The sequence below is a fragment of the Aegilops tauschii genome, chromosome 4, assembly GCF_002575655.3.
Source record: "Aegilops tauschii subsp. strangulata cultivar AL8/78 chromosome 4, Aet v6.0, whole genome shotgun sequence".
Classification (NCBI taxonomy): Eukaryota; Viridiplantae; Streptophyta; class Magnoliopsida; order Poales; family Poaceae; genus Aegilops; species Aegilops tauschii.
The window spans coordinates 388,752,762-388,767,230 of record NC_053038.3 but is presented as its reverse complement, the minus strand read 5'-3'; the positions used below and the strand labels follow the sequence as shown (position 1 = coordinate 388,767,230).

Here is a 14,469-nt window from a genome sequence, read left to right as displayed (position 1 = left end):
ACAGCCTCTCGGCGGCTATGGACCACGGGCCGCGGCACTACGGTCTGAAGGGGCGACGTAGCGGGAGCACGCGAGTCGGTGCAGACACAGGGAGAACCACGGGACGACGGCAGAGACCGCATGCCACACTCGCTACGCCCGAATGGGGCGATGCAATGACAACGCGAGGGTCGATGCAGCCACGGGAACCAGAGGCGAATCTATGTGTAAGCTGTGGGGTCAGCCGACCCCACATCTATTTGGAAAAACAGACAAGAATTACTGTTCATCATGAAGAAAAAAATAAAAAAAAAACCATTGACCCCACAAATTCTTGAGGCCGGCGCCGTCATTGACGGGGATGACCTAAAGCGGACAGCCTCGGGGCGGCGATAGACCGTGCCCCGCAGCACCAGGGCGGAGCTGGGCCCGGGGCGTGGGATTTTTTCCCAGTGTACATAAATTTTCTTTTGGGCCCGGGGTTCAGCCCAGTGAAAGGAGGCCCAAAACCAGCGATCCACGCGCACGCACTACACGCACCAGCTACGAGCCCACGGCCGCACGATCGACCTGACTCATACGCACAGCGGCACAGGACACGCTCGTCTTGAGCGCTCGCGTCGCCGCCTCCCTGCTTGGCCGCCGTGGCGCCGTCGCCGTTCTCCGACCACCGCCATCTATTTCTCCGGCAGGCCCCTGCTTCCTGGTCACTCCCCGGCAGCCCAGCTCCGCCCCTGTGTGCGCCGTTCGCCCCTGTTCTTCCCTTGCCCTGCCTGACCTTTCTTTGATTCGTTGTAGTTTGTACTTGTAGCGCATTCTGCAATTTAACCCGCTAACCTCTGTGTATGAACTGCATTGAACAAAATTTAACTGAAAAAATAGGGTGCGTGCGTGCGGCCGTGCGCGTGCGCGTCATGGAAGAAGAAGGAAAGCTGGTTGCAATTTCAGTATTGTATTGTGTATTGTTGAACTCATATTGATGCATTTGCGATTTCATTTATGTTGTAGAAATAGAAGATGAAGAGATTCTTTTCACCGGTGCCCACAACGGAGATGCATACGCCTACCATTTCGAAGCGAGGGAATCAAGCGATGGGGGGACTGAATGCACCGACAAAGTGATCAATTGATTTGGTAATTTATCATATTCCCATATTAATATTTGTGCTTCTGTCATGTTTTATCTATTTTCTTGGATCATAGAGCATCAAGTTTAAAATGTAGATTTATTGAGAAATTGAAATTTATTTTCTATGCTTCCGCATCATGTAATTATTTAGAAATGGTATGAGGTAGTTTTAAGTGCCAAAGTTTTTCATGTTGTCGAAAAAAAGTAGGCCCGGGGTTTGCTTCATTTTTAGCTCCGCCACTGCACAACACTACGGTCTAAAGGACAACACAGTGGCAACGGGCGAGTTGATACAGCTGCGTGGAGTGCCATGGGACGGGGACGCTGTGGTCCGACGGGACAACACATGGGCAGCCCGTTGCTTGCTTGATCGGTAGAGGGACGCGTTGTACTTGAGGACGATCTTCACATTAAACCCATTAAGATATGCTAGAATGGTAGCAACCAGCTACGCCATGTGACGCATGCTGGTTGATCATGGTGAGAAAATACTTTTTAGAGTTTTTTTTAAATGGTAGGGAGACTTTTTTTGAGAGAAGTTTTTCTAGGGTTTTTTTTTCTTTTAAGATGGTTGTGATGCTTACGTGACGAAAGAATATTTTTTAAATTTTTTGACATGATGATGAGTGCGCATAGCTTTCTCTTAAGCGGCCCGCAATGACAGGCCCCAACCACTAGTGATCCTGTAAAGCTGCGCGTGCCGACGACGAAACACCCGCGACGTGCGTCTGCACGGGTGGACGTGGTATGAGGCCAACTCCATCGCGCGACCCCAAATCATCCGGGTTTGTCCGTTTGGGTCTAAACGGACAAATGAAGCGGCCCAACGCGCGACCCCATCCATAAAAAGCGTCCGTTTCTGGTTCGGCTTGTCCCATCCCGAGCGCAAATTTGATTCGGCTTTGCGGTCGAGCAGACACCGAACGAACGCTTTCTGCGTCCTCCCCGACTGCTCTTGTCCGGGCTTGGACCCACTTGTCACCCACTCACCTCCCATCGATCTCTCTCTCCTTTTTCTCTCTCTTCCTTTTTCTCTCTCTTCCCACTCGCGCACCTCGCAGGCCCAGTAGCAGCTGCAGTCCCCGCCGGCGAGCGGGCGCGTGGCAGCGAGCGGTGAGCGCCACCAGCGCGGCGGCGCGGGCGCGTGAGCAGGGGGCGGTGGTGGGCGGCGGCGCGGGCCGACGTTGCGGGCGCGGTGGGTGGCGGCGCGGGCCGACGGTGCGGGCGCGGTGGTGGGCGGCAGCGCGGGCGCGCGAGCATGGGGCGGCGGCGCGGGCCGGCGCTCCGGGCGCGGTCGTGGGCGGCGACGCGGGCGCGCGAGCAGGGGGCGGGGGCGGGGGCGCGGGCCGGCGCTGCAGGCGCGTCGACGGGCGGCGACGCGGGCGGGCGCTGCGGGCGCAGGGAGCGTCGACAGCGGCGGCCTCCCAGCGGCTCATGGAGGCGGTGGCGCGCAGCGACTCGAGGGAGGCGGGCGAGCTGCTCGCGTCCAGGCGCGGGGACGTGAACTACGCCGGGGTGGTGTGGTGCGAGGGCGCCGCCGCCGAGCTGCGCGCGCCGCGCGAGGAGATCCGCGCCGACGTCTCGATGCTCTTCCTCGCCGCCGGCAACGGGGACGTCGCGCTCATCCGCGCGCTGCTCGTGAGTGCTTTCCTCCTCCCTCCTCTGCCCAGCGCGCGACGAGATGCCACGTCGACCGCACGGGCGCACCGGCGAGGCGAGAGCGCGAGCTCGCGGGCAGGCGCGGGGACGTGAACTACGCCGGGGTGGTGTGGTGCGAGGGCGCCGCCGCCGAGCTGCGCGCGCCGCGCGAGGAGATCCGCGCCGACGTCTCGATGCTCTTCCTCGCCGCCGGCAACGGGGACGTCGCGCTCATCCGCGCGCTGCTCGTGAGTGCTTTCCTCCTCCCTCCTCTGCCCAGCGCGCGACGAGATGCCACGTCGACCGCACGGGCGCACCGGCGAGGCGAGAGCGCGAGCTCGCGGGCAGGCGAGGCGCAGGCGTGGGCGCGTGGTTGAGGCGGACATTTTAGGGTCGGTCGGCGCGTTGGGCGCCTTCACCTACACCCGGACATGCATGTTCATTTTGGCACCCATTACTTTTTCAAACGAACAAAATCTAAATAAAACGGATGTCCGTTTGAGTCGCGCGGTGGAGTTGGCCTGAGGATCGCATGTGCTGGTATGTCCGCGCAGTCGGACGAGCCAACAGCAAACGCATGCCATGCATGCAAGCATACCCGCATAGAACACGTGCAAGCATCCTGCACGGGATGCATGCTTCGACAACGGAGTGGATCCAGATGGCCTAGTGGGTAGGCGCTAGCGGCCGTCCGCACCACGCGGCATGCACGCGCGCAGGACGAAGGGCCAGTGTAGGACGCGACCGACCACCGTACCATTGCACGCGTTGCAGCCGGTGAAGGCGAGAGTCGTCGGCGATGATTGAGTATCACCGTTTGCATCATATCAAAAATAGTTAGTCCTGATATTAGCCACCCGCCTGGGGAGTATAAACAAAAATATATCACTAATACGTGTTGTAAGCGATGAAAGGCGAACGACGCAAACAGATCTTAGATAGGTAAGCCAAAAAGAGACGCCGATCAATGTGACCGGTGAAAGAAAACCCCGGATCCAAGGATCGGGAAAGAAGACTTTTTAGGGCAGCCGGTTAACACGACCGGCGGACGTACGGGCAGCGCGGCCCCCGGTGGCGGTCATGGAGATCTGCCGCCCCGGGGACGTCGTGGTGCGGAACCTGCGGCGGTGGCAAGGGTTTGGATCGGGGTTAGGCTGATACCATGTTAGAGGAATATATGCAATATGGTGAAATTGTTGTTTATTGCTTGAGCCTCGTCGGCGTATATATAGGAGTACATGATCAACTTGGAGTACAAGACAACGTAGAAATAAATCCTAGTCTATGTATTTCCTAACTAATCACGATACTCAACATAACGTGTGTCACTTGTTAATTTTGTAATTTGTTATGCTTATGTGATGTACATGATGAATGTGATGCTTCTGTGATGAGATGTATGTGTATGTGTGTGGTGAATGTGATGAATGTGTGTTGATCTTTTGAGATTTGTGATAGATCATTTGCTGTCAATTATGTTTGTATGGCTGGCTGGAGAACAGAAATGAGCAGAAATTACCGATACAACCGATTTTATAGCACAAACCGACTTGAATACAAATAATATCTCAGACGGTTCTGATTTTTGCTCATAGAGCGAGTAAGATTCAGAAAAGAAATATTCGTATCGGTTGTAAAGTGCAACAAATGCGATTTTCTCGACCAACAACTAACTGAGATGAGTAGTTTCCCGACCGGTCCAAAAAGCAGGGCGAATAGCCTTTTTTGTATTTTCTCGACCGGTTTCGCGACGTTGATAAATAAGTCAGAGTATTAACTCTATAAATTTGATGGAGATGGAAGACAAAACCGTCGGAAGCGATAGCAAAGGGGGTATGCAGACAGAAGTGGAACCGACTTAGGTAGAGGTACACGTAAGAGATTGCTTAAATTTTCTCCCCTTGCACTCGTGCGGTCAGCGCATAGGAATCCCCAAAATTTAGCTGAGGTTTGAGTACGTGGGCCATCTTCTCCCTCTATTTCTCTATTGCTTTCAGTGAGTCGGGAGTAGCTCCTCCCAGAAATCCTGCGGGTGGTAATGGGTTTCAGTGACAAGATGTCAGCTCCATCAGAATACAGCAGGTACGTAGACCATCTGTTTTGCCGACAACCAGTGCAAACAAATGGAGCCCCCGCATGGATACCCAAGGCCAAGGAGTATGTCCAATAATAAGGCCAAGCTCGTCGCCGGTACGGACAACTAGTTACCTTATCATATTATTATACAATTTAATCTGCGGGAATATTATTATTTTTGGTCATGAACATGGCCGTGTTGTCAATGCAGTATGCATATATGTGCCCAACTTTTTCCATGTTTTCATGGAATGGTCGCCGGAAAATTCCGCGATTTTTTTATATGTCGTTGTTGCATCTACACAGGTTGGAAAAATCTAATCACTGGCACTGAAGTGTGCGCGGCGTGTACTAAAAAAAACAGCTCACGGTCTTTTAGGCCCAATGGAAGAATATCATACTAGCACATGCATGTACAACTCCTTGACTTCAATAACTGAAACCAACTCATCTTGCTTACTATATAGGGTTAACTAGAGAAGTATTTCCATGGAGGCGATCGAGCAAGGCATAGTTAACTAGTATAGTCTATAGAAGATCAACCTAAGCGAAGCTGATACATCTACCACCACCACTAGCAGCAGCAGCAGTAATAGAGCATATCCTGAGACGGAGATAACTGAATGATTGAACGAAGAGTGACACAGGAATCAGCACCTGGGGGCTGGGGCACACCACTTTGCCGGACCGGAACCGGACTTGCACTCTCCTCCACTGGCAGTGAATTTAATGTGGCGCGGGAAGGAGAACCTACGTAACTTTCCCAACTCCCAGCACTACAGTGCTCCTACGCGTCCGATATGTAGACATAGATGGCACGTGAGAAACTTAGGCAGATCGAGATTGCAAAAGGCTAAGCGCTGGCAGTGAGTGGTCCAATGCCATATATCCCGTGCAGTGCCAGTAGTCAAACGACCTAAGAAAGAGCATCAGCTTTGGACGTGCATGGGCATGAGCTATCATATCTACAGGACCAGTCGCCCGTCGTGGATGCATCCCCTTGACTTGTGGGCTGGCGGAGAACTACTAGAGATATGACAGTGGATTTGTCCAGTGTGGAGGAGACCAGGAGGGTGGCCAGTGGCCGCAGCTCCCCGAGAGATCTGGGGTTAACACCTGATTAGCTCCCAAGTGGTATTCTGTGAGGTACTCACACCATACATCTCTTGGTCCTACCACTTTGGATTTATACTTCTAATGGAGGAGACCAGAGAACACATATATAGGCATCAAGAAACGGCTCAGGAGGTTACCAGACTCACAAGACGACGCTATTAAGATGCTAATGGCATGCATGGATGAACCAATGATATGCTACAATTGTACTCCCTCCGTTCCACAATGTAGTGCCTATAAATTTTTTAAAAAGTCAAACCTCAGAAACTTTGACCAAGTTTGTGGAAAAAAATATTTACATCTAGAGTGCGAAACATATATCACTAGATTCATCATAAGATGTAGTTTCACATTATATATTTTTGCTATTGTAGATATAAATATTCTTTCTCTACAAACTTGATCAAAGTTTCAAAGTTTGACTTCTCAAAATATCTATAGTCACTACATTATGGAACGGAGGGAGTATTTGCAATCTTTGGTGTTACATGTCAAAAGCACGGATCAGCACAGGCAAGAGATGCATGCTATTGCTATCTCTTCCTTTATACACCGGGCACTCAATCTAATACTACTACCTCCGTACCAAAATATAAGACGTTAATACTATATAAGTAGGCAACAAAAAGGGGGCACATGCCTTTTGATGCAAACATTCGAAGGAGTGGGGCAGACACGAAAGAGTAAACAATCGATAAAGCGCGCCGGAGAAGCGAAAATCTTCGTGCTTGTTTATATATAGCCTTGCATTACTCTAGTAGACTAGTGCACGCTTCAAGACGAAAAGAAAACGGCCAACACGTAGGCTGCACACAACTTTTTGCTTGATCATTTGTTAACCCGGAGACTTGCCACACATAGTTGAATATACTTGTATCCCTAGCTAGCGAGCACGAGGCTTGGAGTGCACTTACACTCCCACACAAGCCGTACTACAGAACTACAGGTCGAGTTCCCTGCTGAAACATGCGATTTAATGCCATTATTATGTGGCAGCAACGTGAACGGCTGGTTGGGATACATATGGTCCATCCGAAAAGACATGCCAAAAAGTAGGTAAACGCGCCATGATAGTAAGGCAGTGACCCATAAATTTGAAAGTGTTCATGCAGTTGCTGGCACGCAAGGAATTCCAATATATCACATCGCTTACTTTCTCGCTGGTCCTGTTCGTCGTCCCCGGGCTGGTTCTGATCCCTGTCGGTGGCAGATAGAATTGATGCTACCTGATGAGGACCTGGGAGCAGAAACCTAAGCCCGGGAATGGGGCAGCCCACCTGACCACACCAACATGGCGTCGGCTTCCAGTATGTACATGCTAAGTGTCGAGCCATGACACCTCCCTGTCCACGAATACAATGTATAACCTCCCGATGGTCACTGTCAGCTTGGTTGCTCTGCGCCAATAAGCAGAACAAAAACAATGCGCAGAGCCAGGGTGAAAACAGCAATAAACAATGTAAAAGATTTGAAGGTAGATGTCCTTGCAATCGAAGCATAGTGCCAGGTACTACCAACCTCGTGTTGCACATTTGGTGTAAAGTGGGCAAAGCTTCCCTTCCCCTGCTTAGAATGATGAGAAAACCATACACTTCTTAGGCGCAAATGATGACAATGTCACGCGTCAAACTTATACGGTGATGTGGAGAGCAGTCGCTTTCCATAAAAGGTTATGGCTTGTCAGGATTCAGATTGAACAAAAACTCTGAAGGTGGGGATGAACTCAGAATCTGGATCTTTGAATGGGTCTCCGAAGGGCAGTCCAACAAACTAGCTGAGAGTGGAACAAAACCGTGTTCGTCTGAAAATACATCGTAAATTTTTTACATGTACTGCGTTTGGCAATAGTGGGAGTACACATTTTGGATCCTGCCTAACCGATCTTAAAACCCCTAAAACTTATAGAAGCAATCTCTTCAAGTTAACTTAATGTGGGTCCATGGTACCGCCAGCCGCCAGCCGCCAACTAGTGCCTAGATGTTGCCAGGTGAACACATAAATAACCTCCGGGAAGTTCAATTATAAACCGGCTGCTTGATTTGCTATCTAGGACTCATTGCTTTCTCTTCGCCTGCCTGCAGAGGGTTGGTAGAAGGTTTGAGAAACAATGAGCCCTGTGAAGTATCTACCTCGACGAAGAATTAGACCATTACCGTTTTGGCCAGCAAACTGGCTTTCTGATCATCAAAACCAAGGGAAGCCAGAACCTTATGACCAGCTGACTCTTTATCTGACCATATCGCCAGGAACAAATGATTGGCCGTTACCTCTCCGTCCTCACCTGAAGTCAGAATTCAACTCATTAAACAAAACAAATAAGGAATAAACATATGATATTTCACATGGGCAGGTAGAAAACAACAAAGAAATGCATCACACTTCCATTCACGCTGAAACGCGTTTACAGATCAGGAACAGTGCTACCCGGTCACCAAACATACAAGGGAATCAGCAATCAGGGTTCAGGGGCACAAAGTTAAGAATAGTGCATAGTCACTTAAAAAGCGGTAGATAAAACCAACAGGACTCTAAGCATAGCGCACTTAAGAAGGGAGTGGCCATAAATATCTAGACCCCATTGAACTAAATGATCATATTCATATATGTTAGACCCAAACATGTAGCAACAAACCGATTCAGAAATGGAAATACTACTAATACTAGCATTCGAAACTGTAATAGCTAGTCATTTTGTGCAAGAGTTTTGATGCAATTTTAGACTAGCACTGTAGTTGATACCTACCAAACTTTACAATACCAAACGTACACGACTTCAATTCCAGGTCCTTCTCAGACACGCAGATCATAAGTGACATGTCTGGAGAGGTACATAATCTTAACGAAAGAAGGACCTCCAACCCCTTCAATTCTCACAAGACTTAACAAAATATAATCTTTACCTGCCCCACAGTCCTGCATGTATGAACTATGAAGATGTCATCTCATGAATGCCGAGCTGGAGTTGTCAAGCTAAGAAGTTCATGGTGGTCTTAAGGACTCCTGGATGCTAATTCTAAATATAGGATTATCAATGCAGGAGCAATCCCATCAGAGCACTTTTTATATAACTTTGTTGCAGACAGAGTTGCTAGCACGCCCAGTGTGCTTTTAAACTCAACTTATTAGAGGAAACTGGTACTAACATGGTCCTGTTCAAATCATTTTTTGTGAAATGATATCAAATGGACAAATGCGGTAGATCTAGGCTTCATGCAAAATATAAGCAGCTCTAAACCCTATATAAACAATACCTGACGTAAAAGATATGCTGAAACAGCTTTGTCAATCCAGTGGACGAACGATGTTGGTAAGTCCTTTATCAAGTCGGAAACGAAGCGATTTTACAAAAGGAAGGAATTAAGTACTCCCTCCTACATTGACATGTCTCAAAGGTAACCTTGACCATGAGTTTTTATGAAAATATATTTCCTCAAAATCAAGCATGCATTAGGAAAGTATATTTCATGATGGACCTAGTTCTATTAATTTGGTGTTGCAGATGTTGGTAAAACCTTAAAATGTTTGACTAGAATGGAATCTAAAATGGGTATGTATTGTGACATGGAGGGAGTAGGCTTTACAGCATATCCAATGCATTTGCAGGTTATTACAACAAATGAGTAACACATGCCTTAGTCTGATGCTCGAATGTATGGTCCTATGCTTGGTGAAAACTGGCATGTTTTCAGTTATTTAGTGAATGTGTCCTTGGCTGCTTGCTTTATACTGACATTGAATTAACAAGTTGTGTCGAAGTCCGGTCAAAACTTGTCCACTTCGGTTTGCTCAATTTTGTAAAGAATACTAACATGCTAATGTGAATCATAGTTGCCGGATTCGCTACAAAAGCCACTGAACCCCGATTCTGACAGATTTATCTAGAACGGGGTTCAAATTTGCTCAGATCGGTAGCGAATCGGTGCCAGATTCGCCTAACTCAAAACAAACCCAAAAAATGAAATCGTTGGCTAACCTGGTGCGGGCATGTGTGCAGCAGCACAACACTTGTTCTAGCGGCCAGTGGCTACGGAACTGCGGCGCTCGGCGCAGACATAGTAGGTGGGCAGCAGCTACTCGACCCGGCGCATGCATGTAGCTGGTGCACAACGGCGACGGCCAATATGTGGTGGCCGGCATGACGACAATGAAGATGTCGGATCCGATGAGTCGCCTCCGTGCAGCAGCACCTTCTGCATCGCCTCCATCGCAGGCAAGGCGATGTGTCCTACGTGGTACTCGCTGCAGCTTCTGCACGGGGGCCCTGGTGCATGCAGAGTAGTCCACCAGTTCGCGGTCTGGAATTAGGAAGGCCTGAAATTTGAAGACAATGGGGTGGAGTTGGGGGCGCGGCTTTCTGGAGAAAACGATGAATCTGGTCGGATGAGACTAAGCACTCCGTCATGTGGCCCCAAAGTGAAATTTTTGGTGGGAAGTTTCCCTCCATTCGTCTCTAATCAGATTTTGGTATTTGTTATGTCACTGATTCAGGTGCTCATTAAGAACTTATATACGCACAAAGGGTCAACAACGCATTAGTAGTATTTTTTATATGTGCATTTTTGTGGTTTTTAACTATTCAACTCATTATGTCTTGATGCATGTAGCCATGTAATCAAGCTGCTAAGCTGGTTGCAAACAGTCCAGTGGTTGATTATGAACTAAACATTATTCTATTAGTGACTTTATTGTTTCATGCCCTTTGGCACTCGTATCTTTTTTATATATTTAGCCTATACTAAGTTCAGAATCCGAGTCATCGCAGCCATCGGATTCATGAATCGGAGTCATTGAATTCACGTAACGGTCACCCGATTCACGAACCGGAGATGTATACCCCCTATCAAACTCGATTCATAGGCACTAGTGAATTGTGAATCCTGAACCCAAATCGTGAAGAGCGAACTGCAAATCCGGCAACTATGATGTGAATAGAATTTTAGCAACTTATTGGCAACAAACCAAATGAATGCAAATTCTTGTCAATAAGACCAAATATATTCAACCAAATTTTGGCCATGGCATATGCTCTCTCCATTTGGGACCTATGAGGAACATAAAGTGGGCATAGGCTGCTTTTAGGACTTCAAGAGGCACAAAAAATATTACTAAACCCACAATAGACTTACGGCAACATGGTCATGCACACATGTTGTCCTCGGATTTGTCATGCAGATCGAATGGTCCAACCATAAAAATCCTATTCATCGCATACTCCATAATGTATAGTTATGGGTTCTCAGGGTCGCTGTAAGAAAATAACCTCACTTTTCAAACATCTGAGAGAAGCGTAATTGATTGGTAATATGACCTATAGAGAAATACAGATACCAAACCGATATCTAGATATTAGCTCATCGAGGCAGGAGCCCAGTGTCAAGACAATTTCGATTCTCATCAGTATGTTCTCCCCCACAAAAGCTTGAAATCATTGTCACATATCAACAATTTCAGAGACTCCCAGAAATGAAATCAAAGACACTGCACACTGCAGCATTTATGTTCATCATTTAAACCCAGTTCGTGCTCTTATGTTACAGATGCAGGTCAGCAGGTGCGCATAGCCTAATGGTCTGATAGACATTCATCAGGGAAATGAAGTAAATTATATAGATGATAGAGAGATAACACATCTGAGGAAAAACAATTGTGTTGTATGCACTTCTATTTTGGACAGAGCGTTGGTAGGAATGGCTCTACAAATGTAAACCAACACTATACAAGAAGGCTAAATTCGAGGAAATTGCAGTGGAACAGAACAAATGAAATATGTCCTACATGAATCATCGTTTTCACAATAGAGTGACCTAATAGTATATACCTAGTTTAGAGTGATTTACTGTGGTAACCATAAGCCTATATGGTAACACATTTTACTTGTTTTGTACTTGTAGTAGCATGCATGCAATGATCGATTTGTTAAAAGCATGACTACGGTACCTGTTACAATTTAAGTATAGGCTATCCAGATTGCAGGAGATGGTAACATATAGTCATCGTATAGAAACACATTACTATGTAAAACGTTGCAGAAGTAAAGTACTCTCTCCGTAAAGAAATATAAGAGCGTTTAGATCACTGATCTAATATTTCTTTACAGAGGGAGTAGTAAACATAGTATTCTACATTCCTCCTCTATGCCTAGGTAAGCGTATTCTTTGTGTTAAACCCAAGACGAAATCATTAAACATATATGCAATGTGAATATATGATATTAGACATCTTTATTAATCTTCAGTAGACTAGCAATTATGGAAAATAATACGCCAACACTACTTGTTCTGCAAACAAGAAAAGATATACTCATTACTTAAGCCCCATAACAGTAAGAACAAGCATGAGGCGCAATCAGATACTGTTTACTAGAGAGTACAGAGAAGAATTCAAGTACCTTTTCAGCACAAATGAGTAATGAACAATAATGGAAGCATATTTTGAAGGAATAACCTGATTTTAGTTTCTCGTTTACAGCCCAATCAAGGGCACGCTGTGCAGATTCTGTCAATGGTGGATGCATAGGACTGAAGTAAAACATTTCTGACTTCCCAAGTATTGTTGCTGCCGCGTCACGCACAGTGAGCAATGTGATTCCATTAGCACGCATAAGTTTTGCCGCATCACTAGTTCCTGAAAGCAACAAATTTGTAGTTTAGTCCATCAAAATAGGCATAGCAATGTAGAAAACTGATAAACAGCAAATATTAGCTCAACGTTTGGCAATATCATGGTAAATTATGGTATCAGGAATCTTTAGATGTTCACTAAAACAGCAATTGTGCATCTAGCATGTGTAGTGCGTCGCTTATAAGGCGACCTAAGGCGAGCACCAACCACCCTGATACCTAAGCGACGCCTAAGCGCCTAAAGCGGGCATAATTGCAAGGCGCTGCCAGGGCGACTTGCTGCCTAAGCGCCCAAGGCTAAGCGCCTAAAGCCGGCAAAATTGCAAGGCGCTGCCAGGGCTACTTGCCGCCTAAGCATGCAAGGAGGGACGCCTTATAAATAATGGTGTAGTGTACACGATCCTTTTTATATGTTTCTTTTAAACTGCGAAAAAGTATTCTTAGTTTCTTTTAAGCCAAATCTCATCGATCAGTCATAGATACTCTTAGTTTCTTACTTCTTCCGTCCGGAACTAGTTGACGCTCAAACGGATGTATCTAGACACATTTCAGTGCTACTAGGTACATCCGTTTGATGGTCAACTAATTCCGGAGGGAGGGAGTACAAGATAAACAAGAAATCATTAGCTCAGACTTACTTCCAGTATCTTTCTGAGAAGGAATCTCCAAAATCTTCAAAGTTCTAACGCCTCAATTATTCTTTATAATATTTTTCTTTTTGGAGAAAATCTATCATTCCTCATTCTCTTCCAATTCATCATATCCCATTTGCAACCACAGTTCACAACTACTTTGCCACACTTAAGTTACTTATACAAACAACAAGCATAGCAAATAAGCATATGTTGGGGCAGAAATGTAAGATCCAACGTGGTTGTGCCTCACCTTCAACGAGTATGCCCATAAGCAGCCCCTCGGTGCCTGTGGTTGGGTACCTCATCTTCCGTGCCTCCAATTCCGCCATTGCAAATGATCGCACCGCCCTCGATGACCACCTGTGTGCAGTGAATCCCCATGTCAGCTCCGTGTATAGACACAAGATGGCGACATGTCGAGGGGATTATAGCTTACCTGATTTTCTTCTCCCCGCTAGCTAGCTCCGGAATCCTGGGGAAAAAAACTCCCAAATCAAGCTCGTCACAGGATCCGACCGGAAGTACAATAGTCAAATCGCGCAAAAGTAGTTATACTATGTGCAAAATTCCAAATGTTTCAAGATGTAGGAGAAAACAGCTCAAGTTCAGAAATGTTTATCGGGAACAAATTGTTGAGTGGTCGCAGTATTATTGATCATCCTTACATAGTAGGGAGCTGAGCGACGACGGCGACGCGACGGCCCCGACAGCGGAAGGTGAGGGTTTGGCCCCCCGCGGCAGCGGCCCGGAGCGAGGCGGGCAATACAGGGGTCGCCAGGAAGGAGACGGAAGGGGAGGGAGCGGTGTGGTGACGGGGGCATGAGAGGAAGGAGAGAAATGTGGCGGCGACCTGGGCGGCGGTCGCCATGGCGGGCGGGCGAAGGTTTTCGGGTTTCTGGGGGTAGGGGAAGAGATAGAGCGAGAGGATAGTTTTCTTTAGGGGGTACAGCGAGAAGAGGAGTTAAATACAGTATCAGCCCTTGTATTTGCCACTGAAGCTCACTTAAATCTTCCTACTTGCAAAACGCAAACTTTGCACACTGTACTCGGATGGTTGACTCGGATTAATCCTAAATCAGCTGAGGCGAGTGAAAAAATGCGGACAGCCACGTAGGCAGACCCGAACGGTCGGAGATTTTGCATTTAGACCCTCTCGTGATTTCTATTAGCATAGCGACCGGCGAGGAAGATCGGTTGACGGAGATGACGAGTCTAGGGGCTAGGAGGGTCCTCGACTCCATCGCTGCAGGGGTCGGCGCTCAGATCGCCGCCAACG

General features: G+C 47.4%; 1 protein-coding gene across 1 annotated transcript; it reads right to left on the bottom strand.

Moving 5' to 3' along the window:
* Positions 1 to 7,656: 7,656 nt before the first annotated feature.
* LOC109747454 (ATP-dependent Clp protease ATP-binding subunit CLPT1, chloroplastic) lies at positions 7,657 to 14,160 on the bottom strand. Its single transcript, XM_020306507.4, has 6 exons — positions 13,859 to 14,160; positions 13,630 to 13,665; positions 13,444 to 13,553; positions 12,383 to 12,562; positions 8,092 to 8,219; positions 7,657 to 8,013 (listed from the first exon to the last, which is right to left on the bottom strand). Exons 1-6 carry the CDS (start codon positions 14,059 to 14,061, stop codon positions 7,981 to 7,983), a joined length of 690 nt encoding a protein of 229 aa, XP_020162096.1. The 5' UTR covers positions 14,062 to 14,160; the 3' UTR covers positions 7,657 to 7,980.
* Between the last annotated feature and the right edge of the window lie 309 nt (positions 14,161 to 14,469).